The following is a 14667-nucleotide window of genomic DNA, read 5'->3' as shown; positions in this document are numbered from 1 at the left end:
GGGAGTAAAAGTTGTTCCCTTCAATAACCAGATTCTAACTAAAAATTCTGTATTTAACTAGAATATTTATGCTGACACTATCATTCAGTCATTTCCATTCTCAGTATTTACTTGGTTACTATTTGCAGTTGTGAACAAATTGGATGTTCTTTGGTTATTTCATGTATTTTCTGCTCTCATTTTTAAAAATTATTTTGTATACATAGGAGCTATGTCTTTCTGGATGATGTGACCAAGTAGACAGACATAAGTGCCTGTTAGGCATATGTGCAATAATGACAAAATAAATTAAAAACTTATTATGTAATGTCTATAAATAGAGCAAATTAATAGATTAAACCATGTGAAATTGCTGATATTTGACTTTTTTTTGCCTATAAACAGGGTAGTTTCACACAGGTAAACCCACCCCCATAAAAATGATAGTAATTAGCTATTGATTTCTAAATACTTTCAGAGATGAATACTAGTTATGTTCTTTTGTTTTTTTAAAACAAATTTCTCTTTAAATTTGTAAGTTTTTAGAGCTGATGGGGAACCACAGCAGTTATTTAATATTCAGGCTTTTACCTTTGCATAAACTACGGATGGATTGCAAAGAAAAACAATACAGAATCCTGGTGAATCATAGCAGTAAACAGTATAACAGCCTTTTTGACATTTGCTGTATTACAGTCCTCCTGTCAGGCGCCAGAGAGGAAGAAGGGATCGTCTGTCTCGACATAACTCCATTAGTCAAGATGAAAACTACCACCATCTCCCTTATGCACAGCAACAAGCAATAGAGGAACCTCGAGCCTTCCACCCTCCGAATGTATCTCCCCGTCTGTTACACCCTGCTGCCCATCCACCCCAGCAAAATGCAGTAATGGTTGACATTCATGATCAGGTATAATAACAATGTCCAGGAAATACAGCTGTTAAAAGCTGGTAGCAGTTTATTGATGTTGTTTGTTTTTTGCTGTAAATTGTAAATTTTTATCTAAAAGGAAACACTTCTACCTAAAATGAAGATACTACTTTATATAAATTCATTATTCTTAAGAAGGAGTGAAATTTAAATACCCTACAGCTTCCTTAGAAGAAAATTGAATGTCAGAAAATTAGGATCAAGGTTGTGAAAGCTCACAATGACTTCATGTAATAGTTGGTTTGAAATGACTGATCTGATGCAGGATTAATATGAAATATCAGATAGCTGTTGGTTTGAGTACATATCCCTATTTCCTATCCCCTCTTCTTTCTTCTGAAATAATTCAATAGGCAAGACAGTTTGGTTCATCTTTGCTTACAGGTTTCCATAGGTCTCCAAGGAGATAACAGGTACAAGCCTTTATTTCCCTTCATCCTACCAGGAACTGAGGGACTAGATGAGGAGAGGACTTGCCAGTCTTCAGAGCCTGAGGGTGAAGACCAAAATTATTTGAGTTCTTAACAGAATTTCCTAAGGTCTAGAAAGACACAAATCTAGATGTAAACTTACAATCACTTGTTCTTAAGGATATGGGAAAAATCTTGCAAATTTATAGACAAACTACAAAGGAAAGAGACTCAGACTAGCATCCAGTTTTTTACCTCCATTAGATGATAGAAACAATGAAAATTCTGTGTGTTGACAATTGGAAGAAACAGGATCTCTCCCAGGTACCATTCTTCTGTCAGACATGTTCTGCTTTTATGTTCATGAAACAGTTTAAGAACTATTAAGCTCTAAAGAGTTTTTCCATAGCACAGTCTTTGTGGTCATAATCTGATAAAAAGAAATCATAAGTTAAAAAATGGACTTAAAAAATAATGATACTGAGATACTTGAAGCAAAATTACAATTGAAAAATCTTCATATCAAAGTCAACGGGACATGCCTAAAGCTGTTCTGAGAAAATTTTATAAACCTTCATTATTTATTTTAAAAATCAAAAATAAATGAACTAATTGCTTGAGTAATTAGGGAAAAAACAGCACAGTAAACTAAAAGGAATGGAGAAGAGTAAATTACCAGGAAGAACTAAAATTAATGATGTGGGTTTTTTTTTTTTTTAAGTAACAGAAAACCCAATCTTGGTGCTTTAATTAATTGGTAAGAATGGTGTACCTCTTGGTTAAGGGGAAAATAACAAATCTAAATAAGAATAAGAATGATAAACACATCCACACATACAGGATACATTGAGATAATGTTTTTCAATAGTAAAATGAAAATAGCTCCTGTTTCATAAGAGATGTTGGAAGAATTAGCAGTCCATTTGGAATACTTAAACTAGTATAAGTGATAAGCTCTCAAGTATTACTTCATTATTATTATTATGAAATTCTATATATAACCAACCCTGGGGGAACAAAAGGAAAACTTAAAAGAAGTTCCAAAAATTGACCCAAGAATAATAGGAAAATCTGAATTACCAGTGTGTGAAAGCTAGCGATTTACCATTGAAAAGGTACAGTGACTACGGGGAAGGCAGTACAGCACTGAGAAGACAAGTAGTGACTCTATAGCATCTTACTACACTGATAGACAGTGACTCCAATGGGGGTTGAGAACTTGATAATATAGGTGAATGTTATAACCATAATGTTGCTCCTGTGAAACCTTCATAAGATTGTGTATCAGTGATATTTTAATAAAAAAAAATCATATGCTACAAGAAAAAAAAAAGGTACAATGACCAGATAACTTCAGAGTTGTTTTCCCTAATCTTCAAGGAACACTCATTTTAATAATTATTCTAGGCTTTTTTTTTCTTAAGGCAAATTCTCTGTTTTATGAAGCCAGCATAATTTTAATACCAAAAGCAAATAAAAATATTATACTCCCAAAAACTGTAGAAAGAAATTCTTGACTCCCTAGGAAGAATCTCTAAATAGATGTTAGAAAATACAGTCTAGCAATATATCAGAAGAATAATAACCTATGACCAAATAGATTTACTCCAGGCAAGAGATGATAGTTTAATATGAAAATATTCATATTGCATGAACAAATAATATATGATATATGACTGCAGAAGAATTGGAAGAAGACAGAATTTTTAATGAAATGATACTGGGACAATTGGGTATCCAAATGAAGATGTGAAACTGTATCCTTTGTCTCACACTATCACAAAAGTCAATTCCAGTTGGATTAAAGAAATAAATGTTAAGAGCGGAACTATAAGCTTTTAAGAAGGTAATGTTGGAATAGCACTGTGACCTAATTAAGCAGGGAAGGCTTTCTTAAATAAGACACAGGAAGAGCACTGATACAGAGAACTGTTGGTAAGTTTGAGTAAAGAATTTTGTGTTCATTGTCAGAAATAGACTTAAACAATGTATTGGTCAGTCACTTGAGAGAAAGGAAGATCTTTTTCAGTAATGATTTGGAAACACCTGGATATCCATGCATATAAATTTGAACCTTGGCTACTACTTCATGTCATGCACAAAAAGTTGAGCTCTGGATCTTAAATTTGAAAGGTGATGAAGGAGATTGTTTTCATAGGATAGGCAACAATTTCTTAAACAAGATTTATATAAAGTACTAGCCACTTAATAATATTAAACAATGAATTTCATTAAAAATTTTCTGCTCATCCAAGAATAATATTTTTAAAGTGAAAAAACAAGCTACTGCCTGGATGAAAATACTCATAATGCTGTTTCTGAGAAAGGACTAGGATCCAGACAAGAAACGTAAATGACTTGAATTTTAGCAGATTATAGTTGTATACATAGAAAAGAGATTTTAATTTTTTTTAATGTAGAATTAAGTTGGATAACATTGTATTCAGAATACATAAATAAAAATTAGTAGTTTTTCTCACTACTAGCACTAACCAATTTGATATGAATTTAGGGGAAAATACAACATATCAAAACATACAAACTTAAAAAAGAAACTTGAAGAAAAAATTTAATATGAATAATATAGTATCTTTATGAAGAAAACTAATTTCTTGAAGGACAGTACCATAGTGTTGAACATGTGATGGCATGATATTCCAATGAAAAGCCTTAATATAAAAAAATTATGTGTCCTGTGTATAACATTAATACAACTAATACAAATCAGGATGCCAGTGGGTTTTGAAACTGGATAAAATTATTTAAACTTTTACAAATAAGAATGAATGTGTGAAAATGGCCAAAAAATAAAAAGTATCATAACAAGGAGAATTTATCTTACTAGATGTTAACTTTTCTAGTAAATTACTATAACTGAAATAGCACAGGTGTGGCATGAGTTAGATCCAGTATTATATGGGAAGTTAATGAATGGAAAAAATAACGGTTTTCAGCTTAGAGAGAAAAGGATGGTTTAATAAATTGAACAACTATAATTATAAGAAGAAATTAGAGCCCTACTCTGCATTGTAAACAAAAACTTTAGTTGTACTATAAATTAAATGTAAACAATAAAAGGATTAGATAGTTCTGTAACATCTTACTATGTTGATGAACAGTGGCCTCACTGGAGGGGTAAGGACTTGATAATATGGGTAAATGTTGACCCACCCTGTTGTGTATTTGAAACCAACGTAAGATTGTATATCAATGATACTTTAAAAAAATTTTTTTATAAGAATTAGAAAGTTTGGAAGCATATTTGTATAACCTCATCAAAAAGGAAACTGAAAGGTACACTTTGACTACATTCAAAAAATATAATATTGTAAATGATAAAGTTTACAATTAAATGAAGGATTAATCGAAAGATAAAACAGACTGGGAAAATATTTTTGTTACACATGACAAGCAATAGATTCATACGCTAATTAAAAAACAAAAGTATAAATAAATGTGACAGATAACGTTATAGAAAATGGGCAGTGAGCAAAGGATATAAGATTATTTACAGAAAAGGAAATCTAAATGGTTAATAAACATTAAAAGATGTTCAGCCTCTCTAGTCAGAGAAATTCAATTTTTTTTGAAGATGCCAAAAGATTTTTAAATTTTATTTTTTATTTTGGTATCATTAATCTACAATTACATGAGGAATATTATGTTTACTAGACTCCCCCCATCACCAGAGAAATTCTAATTTAAAGCAAACAAGCTGATACTTTTTTCCCCATTTTCGGTTAGTTAAACACTTATAGTGCAAGAACGTCTACTTTGAGTGGAAATATTTGGATTGGGCCTCTACTGTGATTGTTTGGGTTGTGATTAAACGCCATCCAGCCTTTTGCAAAAGTTTAAAATATGTTCACCCTTTTACCCAATAATCCCTCTGAAGTAAATGAAACTACTAATGTATAAGGATGTATGTTCAATATTTTTTACTATTATGTTTGTATTAGCAGCCAAGTGAAAACAATTTGAATGTTCAACATTCAACATATGAATGAGTATTATGGGAGTGTACTTGAAATATCTGGCTAGTATCAGTGACTCTGTAACATCTTCCTGTGTGGGCAGATATAATTGCACTAGTGAGGGTGAGATAACATGGGTAACTGTTGAACCACTGTTTTATGTACTTAAAACCAATATAAGATTTATGTCAATGATACTTTGATTTTTAAAAAAAGGAAATATCTGCTAGTGTCAAAAAGAGTGAATTGTGTTTAACTCCCTTAAAGAGATATCTACAATAGTAATTTTAAAAAGTAAATTGCAGAGTAATATTTCAGTCAAAACAAAACCAAACAAATGTGATGACAATTTATGGCTGATTCATGCTTACATATAACTATAACTTATTCTCATGGAGAAGGCTATGGAAGGATATTTTAGTAACATTGTTTGCCTCAGGATAGGTAAGATAGGAATAAGACTGGCCAAGAAAAAAGGCAATTATTTAATTTTTTAAGTAACTACTTCACATTGCTGTTACTAGTTGCAGTTGAAAAGCGTTTTCCTGTTGGTTGTGGCCAGATAGTAGAAGATAAAAGCCTTTTTTTTCAAGTGTGCTCTCTAGAAAAGTTTCTGTTCTGTAAAGCAGGCTAGAAGAGTTAATTAGCAATTCATTATTCTCCTGAATTTTTCAAGTCTCGTTTAGAGAGGAGTTTAGTCTAGTTCTATGGGTAACATACACTACTCTTGAAACAGCTTTCTTACAGAATGGCAAAGAATATTCTGGTTGAAACTTGTTGGACAAGTACATTGTGAAAAATCTATGCACCTGAGAGGGAAATCGATAAATGCCCAGATTTTAATTTTTAATAGTTGATGTCTTATCCAAACAGCTGTAATTTTATTTTTCTTCCCTAATAGCTCCATCAGGGCACTGTCCCTGTTTCTTACACAGTAACAACAGTGGCACCACATGGGATTCCACTCTGCACAGGCCAGCACATCCCTGCTTGCAGTACACAACAGGTCCCAGGATGCTCTGTGGTTTTCAGTGGACAGCACCTCCCTGTCTGCAGTGTGCCTCCTCCAGTAAGTCTGTGAGGTCCCTCTTGAATGGCTAAGTATGTTAGGTAATAGCAAACAAAATTGAAGAGATTGCCTTTTGCAGCTTTTCTGTTCCAAGTAAAAAAGTCAATTTTATTACAACAAATCTCAGTAGCATCCTTACAGTTAACAATTTAATAAAATGACCTTTAAAACTTGATATATTTTACATTAATTAAATTATATATTTGGATATCCTGAAGGGCAAAACATGTTCCCTCATATTTAGTTCCCAGCACTACCCATAATAAAACCTTGAAGGTTGGCCTTGGGGGTTAACATTAGCATGCTGGCTAGTTAGTAATTAAAGTCTCAAAGACTTTAGTGATCAACAGTTACAGTCTCAGCACTTAATGGGTTTTAACAAGCACTTTGAGTGCTTGGTCTGATTTCTTCCTCACTGTAGAAAGCCTGTGATGAAAATGGTGTCTCCACTTTCTAGACTGAAACTGAAAATGACTTGTTTAATGTCATAGACAACTAGTATGAGAGAGAGCAGAGATTCATACCCATTTCTTTCTGCCTCTTAAGCTTAGGCTTTATCCTTTAATCTATCAACCTCTAGTCCAACCTCTTTATTTCATAAATGAGGTTGCTGAAATCCAGAGAATTGAAGTGACTTGTCTAAGTTGAGTAATGTCTTCACCATAAATCACTTTGTTAAATTTAATAATAATCCTAATACCCTTATCTGACTTTGAGGTTCAAATGAACACACACATAAAAATGCCAGCACCAATTTAACAGATTCATTTACCTAAGCTTGATTTCTTAGTAATAGGTCATAGAACTATTGTGCTAAATTAGCAAACTAAAATATAGAGAGAATAAGGCACTTAGTTGTGAGTTAGGTTTTCCTAATTACAGGAATTGTAGCAATAAAAAAATTTCTACCAGATTGAAGAAGAGCTTCTTGGAAAGCAGTAATATCTGCTACATCTTGAATCAAGTAGAGAAAGACTTCTATATAGAACTTTCCTCCCATTTCATAGGTGTTAAAAAGGCTAAAATAAAAGGTATTTTGACTGATTTGTAAGAACTATATATAATACAGAATAATTACTAGTTACCAGTATTTTAATAATAGGTACAAAAATACACTAGTATTTTGTGTTAATATAGGTTATTAAAACATTTTGGTATGATTGGGGAGGGTATGGCAATGACATTTTAATCTTGGTGTATAGTTTTTTAATTAATTATTATTCTGATACTTTTAACAAAAAATAATTTCTCTTACAGATGCTTCAAGCATGTTCAGTTCAGCACTTACCAGTACCATATGCTGCGTTCCCACCCCTTATTTCTAGTGATCCATTTCTTTTACATCCTCCTCACCTTTCTCCCCATCATCCTCCTCATTTGCCACCACCGGGCCAGTTTGTCCCTTTCCAAACACAGCAATCACGATCGGTAGGTAATCTTCGTTGTTGTGTGTGTTTAGTTTTCACAGAATGTTTAGACTTGAAAGATGAATTTAGCTGTAAGTTGTTACTGTTTAAAAACTATAACTTAGGCATTCTTCTGGTTCTTAAAATATTAAGGAATCCACAGATACAAAAATTAATATAGACATATTTTTTTTTTTAATAATTATTTTTTATTGAAGGGTCGTTGACGCACAGTATTACATTACATTAGTTTCAAGTGTACAACACAGTGGTAGAACATTTATATACATAATTCTAGGTTCCAGCTATCACCCTACCAAGCTGTTACAATATCTTGACTATATTCCTTATGCTATACATTACATCCCGGTTACTTATTTATTTTACCATTGGAAGTCTGTCCTTTTTTTTTTTTTTTTTTTTTTTTTTTGTGAGGGCATCTCTCATATTTATTGATCAAATGGTTGTTAACGACAATAAAATTCTGTATAGGGGAGTCAATGCTCAATGCACAATCATTAATCCACCCCAAGCCTAATTTTCGTCAGTCTCCAATCTTCTGAGGCATAACAAACAAGTTCTTACATGGAGAACAAATTCTTACATAATGAATAAGTTACATAGTGAACAGTACAAGGGGAGTCATCACAGAAACTTTCGGTTTTGCTCATGCATTATGAACTCTAAACAGTCAGTTCAAATATGAATACTCATTTGGTTTTTATACTTGATTTATAGGTGGATACCACATTTCTCTCTTTATTATTATTATTTTTAATAAAATGCTGAAGTGGTAGGTAGATACAAGATAAAGGTAGAAAACATAGTTTAGTGTTGTAAGAGCAAATGTAGATGATCAGGTGTGTGCCTGTAGACTATGTGTTAATCCAATATAGACATATTTACCTAGAATTATTTTGGTTTCTTAAATCTTTCTAGTTATTTTATATGTCACTTGGCTAATTTAAGTTTATTACTACGTATCTGCAATCCTTCAGGAAATAAATCTGAAGAAGAATTCAGTTCTGGATTGTTCCTTGTATGTATTTCTAAAATGGAAAATGAAAATACTATAAAATTGTTTATACATGTTAAAGCATTATTTATATTCATTTAAGCAAGTAAAATAACTCTCAATTGTTTTTTTATGAAGGCCTTTTTTTCCACTATGTTCTGATAGAAAGTAAACAAGATACAGTCTATTAACATAGTTAATTCTGTCCTGGGGCTGGAGTATAGCTGAGAGGCATATTATTTCAGAGTGTTGGAAAAGATAGGTACTGTATACATGAGTAGAAGGAAGGGCACAGGAAGAACACTAGTTGTTTTTTGGACAGGCCAAACTGAACATCTGACCCATCAGACATTAAAGGCAAACATATAGACATGGTTAGAGTGGAAGATTTCTGCCCTATGAGAGGAACTTGACAGTCTGTTCTAATAGAGCTTAACCATCCTTTATCTCAGGATTTAGGCATCATGCTGGGTCTTATCAGACAGCAGTCAGTTTATCTGGCTGTTCTAAAAACTGTATAGAAGCCAATTATGGCAGAAGTTTGCTAATCTGAAAAAAATGTAGTTGACCTTCCAGCAAGTTGTGTTTGAACTGCATGTGTCCACTTCTATACAGATCTTTTTTTTTCAGTAAATATTTTGGAAAAATATTTTGGAGATTTGTGACAATTTGAAACGACATTTTCTTTTCTCTAGCTTACTTATTATAAGAATATACTATATAATACATATAACATGCAAAATATGTGGTTAATCGACTGTTATACTGTTAAGTCTTCTGGTCAGCAGCAGTCTGTAGGCTCTTAGTTGAGTTTGGGGTAATTAAAAGTTACACGCGTTTTCATCTCCATGAAGGGTTGACCATAACCCCTGCGTTGTTCAAGGGCCAGCTGTGCTCCTATAATAAAATACCTCATTAGAATCAGGCCAGGATTTGTGCCAGGATGTTCATGAGCTTCTAGTAACTAGGAATTCAAAGTAACACAAAATTTAGCCATCACTTAAAACTAAATTTATAATTCTTTAAAAGATCCAGTCAGATAAGAAATCAGAACTTAGGTTCGCTCATGTTGTCATAGTGTCAGCAGTTGGATGTCTCCCAACCATACGTAAGCTTCCAAATTTAAGTGTACTTTAGTAAAATTATATATGAACTTACTGCTTGAACAATGTGCTGTTGTTCTCTGCCAGAGGAAGTCAGACTACCATTTAAGAATACATGTTTCCAAAAGAATCAGATTGAAAATGTCAACACAAAAATGTGTACACAAACGTTCATAGCAGCATTAGTCCTAATAACCAAAAGTGGAAACAGTCCAAATGTCCATCAACTGATGAATGAATAAATAACGTGGTGTATCCATACAGTGGATTATTACTCAACCATAAAAAGGAATGCCATACTAATGAACAAACTACAAATGGCTTGATGCATTATGCTTGAAACATAATGAAACATCTTGAGAACATTATACTAAGTGAAAGCAGCCAGGTACAAGAGCCACATATCATATAATTCTGAATATATGAAAGTCCAGAATAGGTAAATCTGTAGAAATGGAAGGTAAATTGGTGGTTGACAGGTTTTGGGAAGGACTCGGGGAAAGGAGTAGTGGACTGCTAATGGGCATGGGGTGTTTTTTTTGAGGGATGGGAGGGATGAAAGGACTGGAATTAGATAATGGTAATGGTTAGGCAACTATTATGAATGTACTAAAAGCCATTGAACTTTACCCATCATCAGGGTGACTCTTACAGTATGTGAATTATATCTCAATAAAGCTATTTAAAAAAATATATGTTATCAAAAATCTCTTGGACATAAACATGAGTAACTTCTTCATGAACATGTCTCCCCAGGCAAGGGAAAAAAAAGCAAAAATGAACAAGTGGGACTATATCAAACTAAAAAAGCTTCTGTACAGCAAAGGACTCCATCAGTAGAACAAAAAGACATCCTAAAGTATAGGAGAATATATTCATAAATAACATATCCAATAAGGGGTTGACATCCAAAATATATATATAAAGAGCTCACATGCCTCAGCACCCAAAGAACAAGTAACCCTATTAGAAAATGGGCAGAGAATCTGAACAGACACTTCTCCAAAGAAGAAATTCAGATGGCCAACAGGCACATGAAAAGATGCTCCACATCGCTAATCATCAGAGAAATGCAAATTAAAACCAGAATGAGATATCACCTCACACCAGTAAGAATGGCCACCATTCAAAAGACAAAACAACAGTAAATGTTGAACTAGGATGTGGAGAAACGGGAACCCTCCTACAGTGCTGGTGGGAATGTAAATTAGTTCAACCATTGTGGAAAGCAGTATGGAGGTTCCTCAAAATGCTCAAAATAGAAGTACCATTTGACCCAGGAATTCCACTCCTAGGAATTTGCCCTAAGAATGCAGCAGCCCAGTTTGAAAAAGACATATGCACCCCTATGTTTATTGCAGCACTATTTACAATAGCCAAGAAATGGAAGCAACCTAAGTGTCCATCAGTAGATGAATGGATAAAGAAGATGTGGTACATATACACAATGGAATATTTTTTAGCCATAAGAAGAAAACAAATCCTCCCGTTTGCAACAACATGGATTGAGCTAGAGGGTATTATGCTCAGTGAAATAAGCCAGGTGGAAAAAGACAAGTATCAGACAATTTCATTCATCTGTGGAGTATAAGAACAAAGCAAAAACTGAAGGAACAAAACAGCAGCACACTCAAGAGAACCCAAGAATGAACTAACAGTTACCAAAGGGAAAGGGACTGGAGAGGATGGGTGGGAAGGGAGGGATAAGGAAGGAAAAGGGGCTATTACTATTAGCAGACAAAATGTAGGGGATTGGGGGTACGGGGAGGGCTGTACAACACAGAAAAGACAAGTAGTGATTCTACAGCATCTTACTACGCTGATGGACAGTGACTAATGGGGTATGTGGTGGGGACTTGATAATAGGGGGAGTCTAGTAACCATAATGTTGCTCATGTAATTGTACATTAATGATACCAAAATAAAAAGTTAATTTTAAAAACGTGCTTTGTATAGCACTATGTGCTTTTCCTACATTGTCTCATTGTTCACAGAACACTTTAGAAGTAGGCTATGAACATGTCAGTTCTATACATGACACTCTTGAAGTTCACAGTAAGTAATTTATATGGAAGTCATATGGCTGATTAATGATGGCAACGAGTCTGATACCAAAGCCCATAAGCTTTGTACTACAGCATAAAGCCTGCTGTATTATAGCCCATTTAGCCCTGGATCTGATTAATAAATACACACCATGTTCTATTTTATCTGTTAAAGTTTACGTGTCTGGATATCCTATGAGTAGGTCAGGTACCATTACTAAAAATAATTCTTAACTTTCATATAATTGGCTTACTACATGATTTTTTGTCTTTCCATCTCTCATCTTAAGAGGAGTTTCAAATAGTCAAAAGAAAGGTGTCCTTTAATGGAGAGTATAAATGTTCAATAACATATTCCAGAGACTTTCTTGTTGAAATTCAGTTAAAGATAGGAAGATTTTATTATAATATATGTCCACATATATGAATTTAGATTGATGTGAACATCAAGAAATGCATGACCTTAGATATTTTGGGGAGTTTCTGATTTTTATGTTACAAAGCACAACCTGTCTAATGTTCTGGAAATATATTCATTTGTTTTTTTTCCCCTTCCTCAGCCTCTGCAAAGGATAGAAAATGAAGTGGAACTCTTAGGAGAACATCTTCCAGTAGGAGGCTTTACTTACCCTCCATCAGCCCATCCCCCAGCATTACCTCCATCAGCTCCTTTGCAGTTCTTAACACATGATCCTTTGCATCAGGAGGTGTCCTTTGGAGTAGTAAGTTTTCATTCATTTTATTTGTTTATTGCTTGCTTTGATAACTTGTTTTAAGTTCTGTTTCAATATAACTCTACATGTTTAGAATTTTAAATATATTAAAAGCATTTGGTTGGAAAATGTATTTAGGAATACACCAAAATGTATGTTTTAAACTAGTTGTTGCATCTGTGTTAATATTTAAGAAACATTAAATACCACTTGAACAGTAAAGACCTTTGTAGGTTTTTAAAGAAGAAACTATTTGACAGATTAAATAGTTGTTAGTTGTAAAGGGAAAATTATCTTAAATTATTTTAACATTTTTTCCCCTACAGCCCTATCCTCCATTTATGCCTCGGAGACTCACAGGACGTAGTCGATATCGATCCCAGCAGCCAATACCACCTCCTCCTTATCATCCCAGCCTACTACCATATGTGTTGTAAGTTCTCTCTTTCTCATTTTATTAAGTTCTGAATTTTGTGAATATTAAGATTTTTGTGAACATCTTCTACATGGTGCATAATTTAGAGTGTGCTAGATATTTGTTTCTATTTAATGTTAAAGGTTGAGATGGATGGCCATTTAAAATAATGGTGACAGAGAAGAGCCAAGAATGAGGGATTAGTGGGAGAGAAAGAAATGTGTGAGCAAGAAAATAGGATTAGATTAACAAAGCAAAAGTAGAAAAGTTTAAAATTTTTGCCTTTTTTTTTTTTTTTTTTTACAGTTGGCATCACTTGCCAACCTCTTCTGATTATCCTGCTTTTGATGCTGCTGCTTCTCTCAAGGGAAGAGAAGTTATTTCTGTGCCTTAGAAATACTGTTAGGATTAAGTTTATAATAGAAACACATAGGGGTTAAACATAATAGTTCTTTATTTCTCTCTCATATAATGAAGTTCAGAAGTAGGCAATTCAAGGATGGTTTGTTAGCCTTATAACTCTGAGGAATGATTCTACTGTCCTCAAAATTAGATGGCCTCCCCTACATGATCTAAGATAGTTTCTGAGGCTGTAGCAGTCACATCCACATTACAGCTAGCAAAAAGGAAACTGCATCTTTTTACCTGCCTCCTCACAAGGATATTTCTAGAAGTTGAATGTACTACTCCTGCCTATATCTCATTGGCCAAAATGTAGTCTCATGTCTGTAACTGCCTCGTAGGAAGGCTAGGAAATGTTTGTCTTTATCCCAGAGGGCCATGTGCCTATTATCACACTATTTTCATAACTGTAGCTCTGTTGTAAGTCTTAAAATCAGATAGTATAATTCTCCCAACTTTGTCCTTAAAATGACTTCATTTGAAGTTTTCATGATCTATATAGTTTCAAAAAAAATCAGCAAATAAGTTTCTACTAAAAAACGAACTTGCTGGGGTTTGGTAGGGATTACATGAAATCTGTAGATCAGTTTTTAGAAGAGATTTGAAATCTTAATGATATTGAGTCTTCTAATCTACTTATATGGCATATTTCTCTACTTAACTCATTTTTTAAAATTTATCGATCCTAGAAATATTTTTACAGTTTTTACTATATAGGTCTTCTTGTACATGTTTTATTAAATTCATCCCTAGTATTTCTTGTTTTTTTTTACACTGCTTTGAATTTTTTTGTTTGTTTCAGTTTTTATTTGTTTATTGCTGGTGAAGTCAGTTTCTTTAAAGGGTTGCCACTGATTAATATTAACCATTCTTAGATGGACCTGGAGGGTATTATGCTAAGTGGAATAAGCCAGGCAGAGAATGACAAATACTGTATGATTTCACTTACATGTGGAATCTTAAAAAAAGTTATTTTGAAAATGAACAAAACAGAAATAGACTCATAGACACAAAGAAGACTGGTGGTTACCATGGGGGAGATGGGTGAAACAGGTGAGGGGGATAAAGGGGCACAAAATCGCAATTATAAATTAGTTGTAGGGATGAAAGTACAGCATAGGGAATATAATCAATAATATTGTAATATCTTTCTTTGTTGACAGATAGTAACTACAATTACTGGGTTGGGCATTTAATAACATTAG

At 33.4% G+C, this 14667-nt stretch overlaps 1 protein-coding gene across 11 annotated transcripts in view; it reads left to right on the top strand.

Moving 5' to 3' along the window:
* RNF38 (ring finger protein 38) overlaps positions 1 to 14667 on the top strand; it is a 143086-nt gene that overhangs the window by 117949 nt on the left and 10470 nt on the right. For 10 of the 11 annotated variants that reach the window (XM_036888343.2, XM_036888342.2, XM_036888341.2 and 7 more), the window contains 5 exons: positions 676 to 889; positions 6196 to 6363; positions 7621 to 7791; positions 12493 to 12654; positions 12972 to 13078. In XM_036888343.2, coding sequence (XP_036744238.1) covers positions 676 to 889; positions 6196 to 6363; positions 7621 to 7791; positions 12493 to 12654; positions 12972 to 13078 — 822 coding nt within the window. The remainder of the gene's footprint in view (positions 1 to 675; positions 890 to 6195; positions 6364 to 7620; positions 7792 to 12492; positions 12655 to 12971; positions 13079 to 14667) is intronic. The other variant, XM_036888344.2, reaches the window with a different exon arrangement.

The sequence above is a fragment of the Manis pentadactyla genome, chromosome 3 (genome assembly GCF_030020395.1).
Source record: "Manis pentadactyla isolate mManPen7 chromosome 3, mManPen7.hap1, whole genome shotgun sequence".
In the NCBI taxonomy this organism is placed as follows: domain Eukaryota; kingdom Metazoa; phylum Chordata; class Mammalia; order Pholidota; family Manidae; genus Manis; species Manis pentadactyla.
The sequence above is the reverse complement of the archived record's forward strand: the minus strand, read 5'-3'. Positions and strand labels throughout refer to the sequence as shown.